Source organism: Somniosus microcephalus, chromosome 8 (assembly GCF_052327205.1).
Source record: "Somniosus microcephalus isolate GS21.2 chromosome 8, FLI_Smic_1.0, whole genome shotgun sequence".
Lineage (NCBI taxonomy): Eukaryota > Metazoa > Chordata > Chondrichthyes > Squaliformes > Somniosidae > Somniosus > Somniosus microcephalus.
Window position 1 is genome coordinate 137,137,766 of NC_140994.1, and position 15,675 is coordinate 137,153,440.

At 45.4% G+C, this 15,675-nt stretch overlaps 1 protein-coding gene across 1 annotated transcript in view; it reads right to left on the reverse strand.

Annotated features, from left to right (window-relative positions):
• Nucleotides 1-1,367: 1,367 nt before the first annotated feature.
• Nucleotides 1,368-15,675, reverse strand: part of LOC147113814 (slit homolog 3 protein-like) — a 714,603-nt gene continuing 700,295 nt past the window's right edge. The window contains exons 33-36 of the mRNA XM_085995157.1: nucleotides 12,104-12,258; nucleotides 8,872-9,157; nucleotides 7,356-7,561; nucleotides 1,368-3,358 (exon numbers count right to left, since the gene is read on the reverse strand). Coding sequence (XP_085851283.1) covers nucleotides 3,117-3,358; nucleotides 7,356-7,561; nucleotides 8,872-9,157; nucleotides 12,104-12,258 — 889 coding nt within the window. The 3' untranslated portion in view covers nucleotides 1,368-3,116. The remainder of the gene's footprint in view (nucleotides 3,359-7,355; nucleotides 7,562-8,871; nucleotides 9,158-12,103; nucleotides 12,259-15,675) is intronic.

Below are 15,675 nucleotides of genomic sequence, written 5' to 3' on the forward strand. Positions count from 1 at the left end.
GGTTAAGCACCTGTAAATTGTAAACTGGTCAGAGGCTTATTTCCTTGTATACATTATCAGAGAGAGTCGGAGTCAGGACTTCTGAGAGACTTTCTGCAGTACCTCTGCCGCTGCAGGTTTCTTTTGCATGTCACTGCACACAGATAATATACAGTAGGCACAGTTGAGGGAAACAGGAAGAATTGTTTTCCATCCAATATAGTTGTGCTTTCATGTTTTTGCACTATATTTTAACCAGACTTCCATATAAAGTATAGAATGGAAGATATTCTGTATGAAGCCTGTAACCATCTTGTTGTTTGGCTGCCATTAAGAAATGCGCCAAACCCCACATCAATTCCCTTTGGTGTATAAACCATATAAGGCAATATTCAGTTTACAGAAGTGATGGAAAGGTGTGCATTTGTCATGTACCATTGAACTTTTTGATTCTTTTCACACCGGTTTGCCAATTGTGACCAGCAGCTACAAGTACTGGGTTGGCTTGTGAAGGATTCATTGCTAATCCAATTGGCAATCAGTTTAATGCAATAGGTATTGGGGTTTACTGAGAGTAGTACGCTGCCATCTGCGCCCTTCAATGGTGCAGAACCAGTGTAACATGACCCATAGACCTCCCTCAGAGTATTCTAGACGCTTTGTGTGAAGGTACTCAGGTTAATGTATAAGGCGTTGGGTTGACTGTAAGGCCTTCGGGTTAATGTATAAGGCATTGGGTTGACTGTAAGGCCTTCGGGTTAATGTATAAGGCATTGGGTTGACTATAAGGCCTTCGGGTTAATGTATAAGGCATTGGGTTGACTATAAGGCCTTCGGGTTAATGTATAAGGCATTGGGTTGACTGTAAGGCCTTTGGGTTAATGTATAAGGCGTTGGGTTGACTGTAAGGCACTTGGGTCAATGCAGCAAAAGTGGACAAATTGTTAGGCACTTAGGTAAACGTTGCAGTTAATGGGCTAAATGTAAGGCACTGAGATAAGTACAGCAGGTACGGAACTGATTGTCAGGTCAATGCAGCAGGCATTTCCCTGCTCCCTTATATTTCTTTATCATTATCATGAGGGGAGTGGAGAAATCCACAGTTCCACTCGCTCAACTCTCCCCGTGACAGCTGGCACTCCACGTGAGTAATAATCGGCGGTAGGAGGGTTGTGATGTCTTACCTCATGTCAGTGGTAATCAACTGACAGAGCTTCGGGCCCTGAAAGTAATGATCTCCCCGTTGGCTGATCATGGACCACCACTGCAATCAAAGCCATGGAGAAGTCTAGAATTCAGTCAACTGGTTTGTTCTTCCATTTACAGGAAGGTTATGTATAAACCGGAATCCAGTAAGAGAACAAAAATACATGGGGGAAACAGAAAAGGAATTTTTCCCACTTTAATCATTCTTTCTTGTACCTAACTGGTCATCTATTTTCTTATCAAACTCTTAAAAAAAATAACATTCAACACCTGTTTGTCATCCATCACTTCCTGTGTACATACATCAAACCACATTATTCAATGTGCTTCCCAGAGTGCACCTCTTCCTCCTTAAATATTTATGCTCAATGTTTTCTAAATCATTGGCTCAAACAGTCGAATTGTAATGGACAAAAAATAAATCTTCATCTCCTGAAAGCTTAAATGTCAGATACCCAAATTCTCAAGAGCAGATAATAGGAAGAGGGGTTGGCACATGGGAGACATTTTAGATACTAGACACCTTGGGGGAAGGGCAATGTCAGACAAAAAAAATCAATAAATACCTCAGACATCACACAGTATAGTCCAGTTCTACATTGCTTCAGTGTGTAGTGTTGAAGAATTCAAACCCAATTTATCTGCGGATATTGTGTAGTGTGTGCATTATGGTTATCAGAATTAAGAGTTTTATATGTTTCCCCAATGGTGTGATCTAATGTCTGGTAACACTGTCTAATGGATAAAAGAGCATTACCATCTGCTTAAGGACCATCTGAGATGTGACAGGAGGCTCGAGGTCTAGACATTTAATCACGCATGTCAGAGATAAAAAGCTGATGATTAAACGGTATTGGGAGAGCTAGTAAACATCTCTCAGGTGGTGTTTGAGCTTGTACAGAGATGGACCCTAATACAGGAGTGTGCAAACTGTAGCCTACGGGCCATATACGCTGCCAATACAGTCCTATTTGTGTTTATGTTCCTTATTTCCTGGTTAGTCCTGCTTTGAATATATGGTCCTGGAGATTTTCAGCATAAACTCTGGTGTTCTGAGACCAAATAAGATACTGGATAGCTGCATTGTGCTCTACACTGCAACAATAGTACTGGATCTTAGAAGTGGAATAAACACAGTAGGAATATGGTATTGGGTATCTACAATATGCTCTACACTGTGTTCACGATGGTGTGGAATTGGGTACCTGTATTGTATTTTACACTGTGCCAATGCTATTGGTGTGTTGTTGGGAATCTGCAATGCATGCTACATTGTGTTCATGTTATTGGGTATCTGCAGTGTACTTTACAACATGTTCATGTTATTGGTGTGTCATTGGGTATCTGCAGTGTACGCTACACTGTTATTGTTAACATTGGGTATCTGAAGAGTATGGATTACACTGTATTGATTGTAACACAAAAGTGGATCAGTCCATTTGGTGCTTTAACACAGAGACCAGCACTGGTAATCGAGGCCGCAGTAAAATCAAGAGTCAACCGGTGTTTAGCGATGTTCCTCTTTACGTTTTGAATGCTGCAATGTTTCAACTTCTTCAAAAGCTCAGAACTTCCTAAGCTAGAAATGCAGGGCAGCCTTTGACAGTCAATTTGGAAAGTAATATAACAGGCCCTTCAAACACTTTCACAACAACCAATTGGGCAAGCTTTCCCAGAATTCCTCTGTTAGGTTAATAAAATGGTTTAAAAAAATTCTTGCAAAGAGAACACAGTATGATATATATACCCAGGCGATGTGATATATTTAGTAATAACTGAAGAAAATAGTCCTTTTTTAATAATAAAAATAGGTTCTATTTGTTATCTTACAATATATTTCCATTTCTTTTGGTCCACTATGAGAGTTAAAGGGTCCAACACATGTCGCAGGCGCATGCTGTTGTTAAGTCTTCACTTCACGCTTCAGGTCCCTACGAGGAACAACTCCCGCAGCCGCAGTCAACAACCCGTTCCACGTCTTCCACGAACGAGGAGCCATCCGTACACTGGAAGACATATTTCCGTCGCTTGCTACGCAGTGGCACGCAGCACTCACCATTGCCGCAGCTCCCCTTGCATTCCAGTCGGGGCACTTTAACCGTGGTCTGACACGAGGCGTAGCCTTGCTGCTTGCGGTAGACATCCCGGACCATTTCCTTTTGACAAAGGAGCTCTGCAAAACAAAAGAGAAGTCCGCATCTATATTGTGTTTGTGTAGACGGTTTGTTTCAACTAAGTAGGTTAGGGAAGAACAGGGGTCATAATCTTAAGCTATGTAAAGGGAAGAACTAGGTTAGTTGTTAGGAGATGGTTCCTTTCCCAGAGAATAGCGGACCTGTGGAACAGGCTGCCGACTCATGCGGTGAACGCTGATTCGCTGAATTCTCAAGCGGGAGCTGGACTCATTTCTGGCTGGGGTGGAGATCACCTCATACATAAGGGGAGGTACTGCATAGAATGCATATGCTGCCAGAGTGATCTCCTAGTTTTAATCACCCAAGGAGGTCGGAGAGAAATTTTTCAAATTTTTTTTCTTGCTAATTGGCCTGGGTTTTTATCTGGTTTTTCGCCTCTCCCAGGAGATCACAGGGTTTTGGGGTGGGGAGTGTATATATTGTGATGCACAAGGCATGGCAGTTGTCTGGAACAGGCTGGATGGACCAGTGGGCCTTCTCCTGTATGTTGTTGTTCACATGTTTTAGTATTTGAACGGCTTGTTCCAATTCTAGTACTTTTTAGTCAGCTTCGGTTATGACGGCATTTCCAATTGGATGCACAGCTCACAACCACCCCTGTCCCAACTGCAGTGGTGATGGAACCAAAAGACCAAATACTGCGGCAGGATTCCACTGCTCCTGACAGACATCTTATAGTTGCTTCAGTGCAGCAGGTCAGGGTTTCACGCTCGAGGTATGTCAGTTCCCTGGCCTAACTTGGTAGGAAGGGCTAGGAAATTCTTCAGGAGCCGCTCTGCTGGCTCTCCGCACCCCTGCCATGACTTCTGACATCTTCCACCAGAATTGACAACAGGCGCCAATTACCAAAAATAGGCCAGCGTATGCCGCTTGCACCTTAGTGATGCCGGACACAAGAGTTGCTAAGCACAGTGAAGGCGGCATTTAAATTTAATCCCCAAGCCCACAATATGGGGGAGAAAAATAACCCTCACCCTCTTTGTCTGCCCGAGAGGTTGTTGGCTACACCACACTATGACAGGAAAACGGGCCAGGGTCTGGAATGGCTCGACTCCTGTCCTGTGAGCATGCACCATGATTCTGCTGGAGTGCAAAATCCCAGTTGCACTCTCCTACCTTTTTGCCTTTGAAGGGCTACTTAGGTTTACACCACAGAGCCTTGCGAGTCATATTTAAAGTTTAAATCTGCATTTCTATTCATTTGCATCCATCTCAGGTTGCGGATGCTAACTGAGCTTGATCTGGGTTTAGAATTTATCCACTACTGAGACAACATTGGTAAATATACCACACAGCTCTTTCCAAACCTGCAAGCCCATGGGATTCAAACAGAACCAATCAATGGGTAAGAATTATGAGCCTGGATACAATCCTGGGCTTCATAGACTGGACTGCACAGGCTTAAGGGTGGTCACCCTCATTTAGAATGATACCTTTATTATATAGAATTTACAGCACAGAAAGTGGCCATTCGGCCCAACAGGTGTATGCCGGTGTTTATGCTCCACACGAGCCTTCTCCCACCCTACTTCATCTCACCCTATCAGCATATCCTTTTTTTCCTTTCTCCCTAATGTACTTATCCATCTTCCCCTTAAATGGATCTATGCTATTCACCTCAGCTATTCCATGTGGTAGCAAGTTCCACATTCTAACTACCCTTTGGGAAAGAAGTTTTTCCAGAATTCCTTATTGGATTTATTAGTGACTATCCTATATATAACCCCTAGTTTTGGACTCCCCCACAGCGTCCACCCTATCAAACCCAGTCATCATTTTGAAGACCTCTATCAGGTCACCCCTCAGTCTTCTCTTTCCGAGAGAAACGAGCCCCGGCCTGTTCAGTCTTTCCTGATAGTTATAACCTCTCAGTTCTGTTATCATTCTTGTACATTTTATATTTAGATACATCTAAAGGGATCTGGGCAAATAAAGATGAATGGCAGGTGAATTTTTATACATCAATAAATACAAGGCAAAGCATGTGGAACAATGGGTGTCTGTCAGCAAAGGTGGAAAAGGCCATTAAGAACTGGGCAACACACAATGTGAATCCACTGACCCCGCACTCTCGATGGGCTATCATCCTCAAAGGGAGTGTGGGTTACAGGACTGGGGCTCCCCTTCACTGAAGCTCCCCACTGTGAGTGGGGCTCAGGCAATGTACCCAAGTATTACCCCACCAATTATTAGACCTATTTACCATTATCCTCTTCCCTTAATTACCAACCCAGTTTACAGTTCATTCAGAAAAGTTATGGTTTTGTGGTATTTTGTTGGGAGAAAGCAATAGACCGAGTAATTACAGGCCAGTTAGCCTAACCTCAGTGGTGGGCAAATTATTGGAAAAAATTCTGAGGGACAGTATAAATCGTCATTTAGAAAGGCGTGGATTTATCAAGGACAGTCAGCATGGATTTATTAAGGGAAGGTCATGTCTAACTTGATTGCATTTTTTAAAGGAGGTAACAAGGAGGATCGATAAGGGTAGCGCATTTGATGTAGTCTACATGGACTTTAGCAAGAACTTTGACAAGGTCCCACATGGCAGGTTGGTCAGAAAAGCAAAAGCCCATGGGATCCAAGGAAAGTGGCAGGTTGGATCCAAAATTGGCACAGTGGAAGGAAGCAAAGGGTAATGGTTAACGGGTGTTATTGTGACTGGAAGACTATTTCCAGTGGGGTTCCACAGGGCTCAGTACTAGGTCACTTGCTTTTTGTGGTATATATCAATGATTTAGATTTCAATGTAGAGGCCATGATTAAGAAGTTTGCAGATGTTACAAAAATTGGTCGTGTAGTTGACAGTGAGGAAGAAAGCTGTAGACTGGTCAGGTAGGCAGAAAGGTGGCAAATGGAATTCAATTCGGAGAAGTGTGAGGTAATGCATTTGGGGAGGGCTAACAAGGAAAGGAAATACACATTAAATGGTAGGATACTGAGAAGTGCAGAAGATCAGAGGGACCTTGGAGTGCATGTCCACAGATCCCTGAAGGTAGCAGGACAGGTAGATAAGGTGGTTAAGAAGGCACACGGAATACTTGTATTCTGTGCCTCAGCTAATAAAGGCAAGAGCAGGGAGGTTTATGCCAGAACTGTATGAAACACTAGTTAGACCACAGCTGGAGTACTGCGTACAGTTCTGGTCAACACATTACAGGGACGATGTGATTGCACTAGAGAGGGTACAGAGGAGATTTATGAGGATGTTGCCAGGACTGGAGAATTTTAGTTATAAGGAAAGATTGGATAGGCTGGGGTTGTTTTCTTTGGAACAGAGGAGGTTGAGGGGAGATTTAATTGAGGTGTATAAAATTATGAGGGGCCTAGATAGAGTGGATAGGAAGGACCTATTTCCCTTAGAGAGATCAATAACCAGGGGACACAGATTTAAAGTAATTGGTAGAAGGATTAGAGGGGAGTTGAGGAGAACTTTTTTCACCCAGAGGGTGGTGGGGGTCTGGAACTCACTGCCTGAAAGGGTGGTAGAGGTAGAAACCCTCATCGCATTTAAAAAGTATGTGGATATGCACTTGAAGTACTGTAACCTACAAGGCTATGGACCAAGAGCTGGAAAGTTGGATTAGGCTGGCACAGACATGATGGGCCAAATGGCCTCCTTCTGTGCTGTAAATTTCTATGAATCTATGATTCATAGAAACATAGAAGATAGGAGCAGGAGTAGGCCATTTGGCCCCTCGAGCCTGCTCCGCCATTCAATGAGATCATGGCTGATCATCCAAATTCAGTACCCCGTTCCGGCCTCTCCCCATATCCCTTGATCCCTTTAGCCTTAAGAAATATATCCAACTCCTTCTTGAATATATTTAATGAATTGGCCTCCACTGCCTTCTGTGGTAGAGAATTCCACAGGTTCTATATGTTTACTGCTGTTTTGCTAATGTTAGCAATAAAAAGTTGTCATTAACATAAAGTGGTGTTCAGGTCAATTCAGAAAATAATTTCTTTCCTTACCTGTTTCGCAGGTTTCTCCCGTGAAGTTGTTATCACACTCGCAGTAAGGCTCCCCTTGGCCAGAGATTTTACAGCGACCGTGATCACACTTCAGATTCTGGCAGCTGTCCATCAGCTGGTCCTTGTCACAGAGCCTGCCGATGTAACCTTCGTTGCACACGCAGTGGTACATGAAGTCAGATGCTACGCACGTCCCATGAACACACCTGGGAAGGGACACAACGAAAGATGCCAATTGTGATCTGGAAAGCAAGGGTCCCTGCAAAAAATATCTGACAGCATTCTCGCACCCTACTAAAACTGATCTAATTGAGAAATGAGGAGACCACAATGTTATTCAACTGGCATAAAATGTGGATTGACAAATGGCTACAAAATGGAGGGTAGGAGATAAGTGAAGTTTCGCAGACTGGTATATAAAGTGAGAAGTGGTGTCTTGCAAAGATCCATGCTGGGATCACTACTGTCCTCCAATAACATAAATGATTTGGATTCAGACATTGGAGGTATGGTGTCAAAATTTGCAGATGATACCAAATTGACAGGTATAGCTAATAATGTGGAGGAAGCTATAAGCAAGCTTTCAGAGTGGGTGGATAAATGGCAAATGAAATTCAATATACAGTAGTGAAGTATGAGGTGGTTTATTTTGGTAGCAGGAATAAGGCGACCACTTATTACTTGGAAGGTAAGAAATGAAATGGGATGGAGGAGAAAATAGTTCTGGGAATACAGATAAACAAATCTCTTCAAGTAGCAACACAAGTTGATAAGGCCATAAATAATGCAAACAAAGTACTTTGTATTCTAGAGGAACAGAATACAAAAGCAGGGAAGTAATGTTAATCTGTTAGACCACACTTGGAGCATTGTCTCTCTCTCTTAGGCAGTCCCTCGGAACCGAGGATGACTTGCTTCCACATTAAAAATGAGTTTGCAGGTGACTGATGAGTCCAATGCAGGACCTACAGTCTCTGTCACAGGTGGGGCAGATGGTGGTTGAAGGGGCGGGTGGGTGGGGTTCTTGGGTTGACATTGTCTGCAGTTCTGGTCTCCATACTACTAAAAGATATTGAAAGCATTGAAGAAAGTGCAGAAAAAATGTAAAAGAATGTTACCAGAACTAAGAGAATGCAACTATCAGGAAATATTGAGCAGGCTGGGGCCCTTTTCTCTGGTAGATTGTGTGATTTTCCTCTTTAAAGGGGGCAGCAGTGTGCTCACAGCAGATGGCGCTGTTGTCTATCAACCTGCTCGTTCAAAAAAAAATTGACGTACAGACGGCAACATCCCCATCTGTTGGCCAAATGGTAGGACTGCATAATTTTTAAAAACATGCTTCTAGCTAAAGTGAGATAAAGAACTTGAAGTGGGGAACAAGCGTACAAATTCATTTCTTCACTATTTTAATGAGGAATTAACCGAACCATTGTGTTTGTATGCTAGTATCCCACGCCACTTGTGAAAATTCATCTCTTTGCATGCTTGTGGTGGGCCCATAAAACGCTTTACTTACTTGTTGTTGGTACAGAGGTCACTGATTTCCTGATCACACAGAGGCCCTGTCCAGCCAGCATGGCAGCTGCACGTTATGCTGGACTGATCGACGGAGCGACACACACCGTGTCTGCAGATATTGCACGACCTACACCCTGGAGAGACGCCAAGGGGCATCTGTGGCAAGCTCTTGAAGTCCTGCAGCTCGTTATTGATTCTCACGTTGTGAATGCAGCCGTGGAAGCCGTTGAGATTCCGTTCGGGTCCCTGGCGGAGTCCCGCGACCCCCGAGACTGGGGGGATTCCTTTAACGACAAACAATTGGCACAATCAAAGAGGAGGAACTGAAGTCACCATCCGTCCGCTTTTTGAACCAGACGGCTTAGTTTAGATAACAACAGAAAATGCTGGAAAAACTCAGCAGGCCAGGCAACATCCGTGGAGAGAAATTACATGGCCCTCGACCGTATCTGTTCTATCTCCCGCACTTCTGCCCTCACCCCTGCCCCTCCCTCCCGGAACCACGATAGGGTTCCCCTTGTCCTCGCCTTTCACCCCACCAGCCTCCACATTAAACGGATCATCCTCCGCCATTTCCGCCACCTCCAAAGTGATCCCACCACCAAACACATCTTCCCCTTCCCTCCCCTTTCAGCATTCCGTAGGGACCGCTCCCTCCGAGACACCCTAGTCCACTCCTCTATCACCCCCAGCACCCCTTCCCCTTCGCCTGGCACCTTCCCGTGCAAGCGCAGGAGATGTAACACCTGCCCCTATACCTCCCCCCTTCCTACTGTCCAGGGCCCCAAACACCCCTTCCAGGTGAAACAGCGATTTACTTGTACTTCTTGCAATCTAGTATACTGTACTCGCTGCTCACGATGTGGTCTCCTCTACATTGGGGAGGCCAAACACAGGTTGGGTGACCACTTTGCAGAACACCTCCGTTCAGTCCGTAAGGGTGACCCCGAGCTTCCGGTCGCCTGTCATTTTAATTCACCGCCCCATTCCCACTCAGACCTCACTGTCCTTGGCCTCTTGCATTGTTCCATGGAAGCTCAACGTAAACTCGAGGAACAGCACCTCATCTTCCGATTAGGTACTTTACAGCCTTCCGGACTCAATATCGAGTTCAACAATTTCAGATCATAACCTCGGCCCCTATTACATTTTTACTTATATTTTTTATCCACCCCTTTGTTTTGGTTTTTCCCTCCCCCCGCCTTTCCTTTTTTTCTCTCTCCCACATGGCAGCTGTCTCTCATTCTACCAGAACATTTCACACCTAATCTGAGCCATCTTTTGTCTCCACTAGTCCTATCACCATCTCGTCTCGTTTTGAATACCTCTTAATGTCTCTTCTCTTTTGTTCTCTCCCAGCCCGGCCTTTCGATCTATTTCATTTCCTTTCCAGTTTTGAAAAAGGGTTAGACCCGAAACGTTGACTCTAATTTCTCTCCACGGATGTTGCCTGGCCTGCTGAGTTTTTCCAGCACTTTCTGTTGTTATTTCGGATTTCCAGCATCTGCAGTATTTTGCTATCGGCTTAGTTTAGATGTCGGGCTTGGCTCAGTTGCCTCTGAGTCAGCAGGTTTTAGGTTCCAGCCCCACTCCAGAGACTTGAGCACATAATCCAGGCTGACACTCCAGTGCAGTGCTGAGGGAGTGCTGCACTGTCGGAGGTGCTGTCTTTTGAATGAGACGTTAAACCGAGGCCCCATCTACCCTCTCAGGTGAACTATTTCAAAGAACAGAAGGGGAGTTCTCCCCGGTCTCCTGGCCAATATTTATCCTTCATACCATCATCATTAAAAACAGATTATCTGGTCATTACCTCATTTGCTACACTACGACAGTGACTACACTTCAAAAGTAGTTCATTGGCTGTAAAGCTCTTTGGGACGTCCTGAGGTCATGAAAGGCGTTAATATAAATGTAAGTTCTTGCTTTCTTGAAGCAGACTGTCGAGTTTGGAGGAGAGCAGATGATAATTGGGCAATTTGAAAAACGGGCTGGGAAAGTCTGACATTTTAAGCACGTCTGTAAAAAAGGCTAATGGGCAAAATCCTGCAGGTGGGAATGAGTGGCCAATTGCACGAGTGCAAAACAGTCTACTCACACACATGTGAACGTGAAATGAGCCCTTGTCATGCTTGGTCACGCGAACAGGTTATTCTACACTGCACAACAGGATGGCTACGTGCAAAAAGTTGGCTGCTTTCCCGGAGCAGTATCAACTCCATTATGATCACATGAATGGTAAAGAAGGAAAACTGAAGGGGAAAAAACACAGAAAAAGCAAAGCGAAAGCGAAAAATGAGCCATGCAAAGGAAGAAACACCAGCACAGACCAGTTGTTTCTGTGCTGTAGATTGTGTGCAAAGAATGAGAGAAGAGGATGAAAGCAAAATATCAGAAACAGGAAGTTATAAATATTGCGACCTTGGTTTAAACATTCTCTGAACAGAAGCAAATGAGAACATACTGAGAGCAATGAATGAGATTCATTCTACCTCGTTCAATCTCGCACATACAGAAACAACAGCAAAGAACTACAGGAAAGGACCTGTGCACCGACTGCTGAGAACCAGGTCTGTTTCTGATCCCTTGACAGGATTAGAGAACTCCCATGGCTTTGTTCAGTAAAGGGTGAAACCTGTGTTGCCCAAGTTGGAAAGTCTGCTGCTCACAGCGCCAAAGGATTAATAGGCGTGGCTTTTGTGTTTGATGATGGTGCTCCACGGGCACCTTCCTCGACCACTTTGCGTAAATCACCATTGTCCATGTGGGAGTCTAGATAGTGGGGTGTCAGCAGCCTATTCGATCCCTGAACCCCACCCTGCCCTCACCAGAGATCCACGCGGGTGCATCTTCCAGCAGGGGTCACTGCACAGCGCTCAGAAGAAGGAACCCTGCCGGATTTCTCACCTCCCCAATCCAGGGCACAGGCGCCCATTGCTGTGCCCTACCACTGTCCCAGCCGAGAACCACTTAAAACAACACAGCTTAGGAACTGAACTCAGTACCTTCCCGCTCTATATAGCTGAGTTCCACACTGGATGGCCAATTACCACTTCGCTATCAGCGGGATCGATAGAGCTGTGCTATATCATTAAAGTGCGAACGGGCATCTAAATGGATTGCTGTTTGAAACCAAACTGAGTGACTGACAGTTAGCGGCTCTGTGCTCAACTGCTACCCCTTGTGGCTGTAGGAGATAAAAAGACAGAGAAAATGACAAAGAAACCCACCTCCAATATACAGCGGGGAGTTCAGGCTCAGAGTTGGTTGTTTGTGCAGCTTCCCGAGACTCCTGGGCGTTCCTTTGTCCACCACCAGACTCAGTGATTGGTTCATCATCATCAGCTCGATGGTGTGAAAGTGCCCATCATTGATCGTCTCCACACTGAACACAGGAAGGGAAAAAAACCAGAATGAAGCACCTTACAGAAACATCTACACAGCGCTGGGTGACTGGTGAGGAGGAAGAGGCAGATAGGCCAGCAACATCACTAAAAACAGATGATTAGGTCATTATCTCATTGCTATTTGTCGGACCTTGCTGTGCGCAAACTGACATTTCCTACAACAGTGGCTACACTTCAAAAATTGGCTGTAACTCCCAAGGTAAGGGAATACACAATAAGTGGTAGGATACTGAGAAGTGTAGAGGAATAGATAGACCTTGGAGTGTATGTCCACAGATCCCTGAAGGTAGCAGGACAGGTAGTTAAGGTGGTTAAGAAGGCATATGGGATACTTGCCTTTATTAGCCGATGCATAGAATATAAGAGCTGGGAGATTATGCTTGAATTGTATAAAACACAAGTTAGCCACAGCTAGAATACTGCGTGCAGTTCTGGTCACCACATTACAGGAAAGATGTGATTGCACTAGAGAGGGTACAAAAGGGATTTATGAGGATGTTGCCAGGACTGGAGAATTTTAGCTATGAGGAAAGATTGGATAGGCTGGGGTTGTTTTCTTTGGAACAGAGGAGGCTGAGGGGAGACTTGATTGAGGTGTATAAAATTATGAGGGGCCTCGTGAGAGTGGATGGGAAGCACCTACTTCCCTTAGCAGAGAGGTCAATAACCAGGGGACATAGATTTAAGGTAATTGGTAGAAGGATTAGAGGGGAGTTGAGGAGAATTTTTTTCACCCAGAGGGTGGTGGGGGTCTGGAACTCACTGCCTGACAGGGTGGTAGAGACAGAAAACCTCATTGCATTTAAAAAGTTCTTGGATATGCACTTGAAGTGCTGTAACCTACAAGGATACGGACCAAGAGCTGGAAAGTGGGATTAGGGTGGATCGCTCTTTGTTGGCCGGCACAGATACAACGGGCCGAATGGCCTCCTTCTGTGCTGTAAATTTCTATAGTGCTTTGGGATGTCCTGAGGTCGGGAAAGGTGTTACATAAATGTAAGGTTTTCCTTTCTTTCAGTGTACTTGTTGGTCAGGATAAAGTGGGGGAATGGAAGCCACGCTGATTGTTTCTGCTCCGCCCTCAGTAAGTGGCAACTATGTTGTTTCATTTTACAAACTGACATCGCTCTCGCTTTGGCTCGGTGCCAATGGCAAAGAGCCTTTCAGTGGCTGCATGGCGAGGTCTAGAAGAGGATTAATCCTGCCTGCTGGGAACAGCTGGGAAGAGGCTGGGGTAAGGATTAAACCCCAGAGCTGGGAGCAGGGCTATATGGTGAGTGGGAAGAGGCAGGTGCACAGGTAACTGCTTCACGCTATTGCATTACTGCACACGCCAGGAGTTTCTCCCTTTGAAGTTAGAGTGAGCTGTTTCTGTTTGGACCAGGCAAGCTAAATATCAGGCACGCACACACAAACTCGCCAAAGGTCAGTAAACTCTATTAGCCTTTTCCATAACAATTCTCCAAGAAAGCAGGACCTCAAAATACATATCATCAGTTCAAATTCCAACACCTAATGACAACAACAGTGAGGAATGAGAGACTGAAGCAGCACACCCCATGAGGCAGCTGCCAGTTTCTATATCATTGCAATGCAGTGCCTTTATCTCCTTGTTGCTTGACTGTAATACTATTTACGTGGAGTGATCCTACGCAGATGATATACAGTCAGTCGCAAGGTGCTGGGCAGAGTGCAAACACAGCTCATGTTGAGCCCTATTCTGTCTTTTATTCTGCCAGATGGTTCCACTTCATGGGTGAGTGTCGGCAGGAGAACTGGCCACAGACGGCTTGGCAACATGAGGTCACAAATGGCAGTGAAATGTTTAATGACGTCTTGCATGTGGCATCGTTCAAATATTGCCCGCCAGCGATCACCGCAGAAGGGCGGACAGTTTGGTGAGGATGGGATTGGGCTCAGCTGTTTGCTGTCCACGGTCCGACTCACTGCCGGCACTCACCATCTTACGCTTGCATGGTTATAATGCATCTCGTCTTGGGCTTTCCCTCTTTATTCAGACTGCAGAACCAGTGTCTGTAGGTGGGCTGGGGCCCCCTTTTTACAGAGTCCCACAGAAAGCAAATGCGTGGGGGGCCTGTTCCCTGCTAAACCCAGCTCCTTTACAGTGGAATCGCAGGCTCACAAATCTGTTACACTATGGAATGCAGGCAATGGAGAGAGCCGGGATAGCTTTCATCAATCAGTGCTCCCAGAGCAGAGCTTCACACAAGACGAGCGGATATGGGGCTGTGCTGACATCCACGACTGAATTCCTGATGTTCACTCCTATCACGTAAAGCGCTAATCTGTAAAACCTACCCCTGAGGTAGAACACCAACGGAGAAGGGTTAATTGGGAAAGGTACCAGGATGTTAGTATTTTAGTAAAAACATTTCTTCACAGGAAATAATTCAGGGATTAAGGTTGTATTTTAAAACAAAATGAATTCACACAGGTTTGAAAAGGCTGTCTGCATCGAGCATGTGCATTAAAACCAAACAGGCAACCGATGCAATGAGAGCTAACTGTCTCACCCCTACCCAGGCCCAATAACCAGGACAGCAACTTGAGAATGGCAGCAGATGTCCTCAATAAACTCACATCCCAAAGTGGGGGGGGGGGGGAAGGAGAGGTAGTCATAAGCCAGCTGGCGAGTCACTACCAGGGGGGGTGTCAGCGTCACAGCGCATAGAAGGGACACATGCGCAGTTGGGTTTTAAACAAGAGAGTGCAAGATGTAGGCCTGGGCCCTGCAGCTAAAAGCAGGATTTGCAGTTGAAGAGCCTCCATTTTTCAGATGATGCCAACAAAACACACAAGACAGGCCACAAAATGGACAGGACACATGGCTTATTATTTTTTTCCCTATGGAGAGAAGTGAGATTAAGGGGAGTTTATTTTGACTGTTATTCTGCATATGGACATCGCTGGCAAGGCCAGCATTTATTGCCCATCTCTAATTGCCCTTGAGAAGGTGGTGATGAGCCTCCTTCTTGAACTGCTGCAGTCCGTGTGGTGAAGGTACTCCCACAGCGCTGTTAGGGATGGAGTTCCAGGATTTTGACCCAGCGACGATGAAGGAAAGGTAATGGCCCGTATTTTCCGATCGCAGGCCTCCTGCGGGCGGAGACCTGCGATCTGGAAAAATCTGCACCCTTACCCGAGGACTCCCGGGACGCACACGCTTCCGCTCCTGGGCCTCACCGAACTTGAAGTGCGCAGGGTGCACGTATCCCAGGGGCGCATGTAGTTCGCAGCCTCCCTGGGATCACGTGGGTCATGGGGAGCCAATCAAAGAAGGGAATCTCCCTTCAAACATTTGGCAGGAAGACCTGTCAAATATATGAATGAAGATCAATGAAGGAACATAGTAAAACTTCAAATAAAAAAAATTT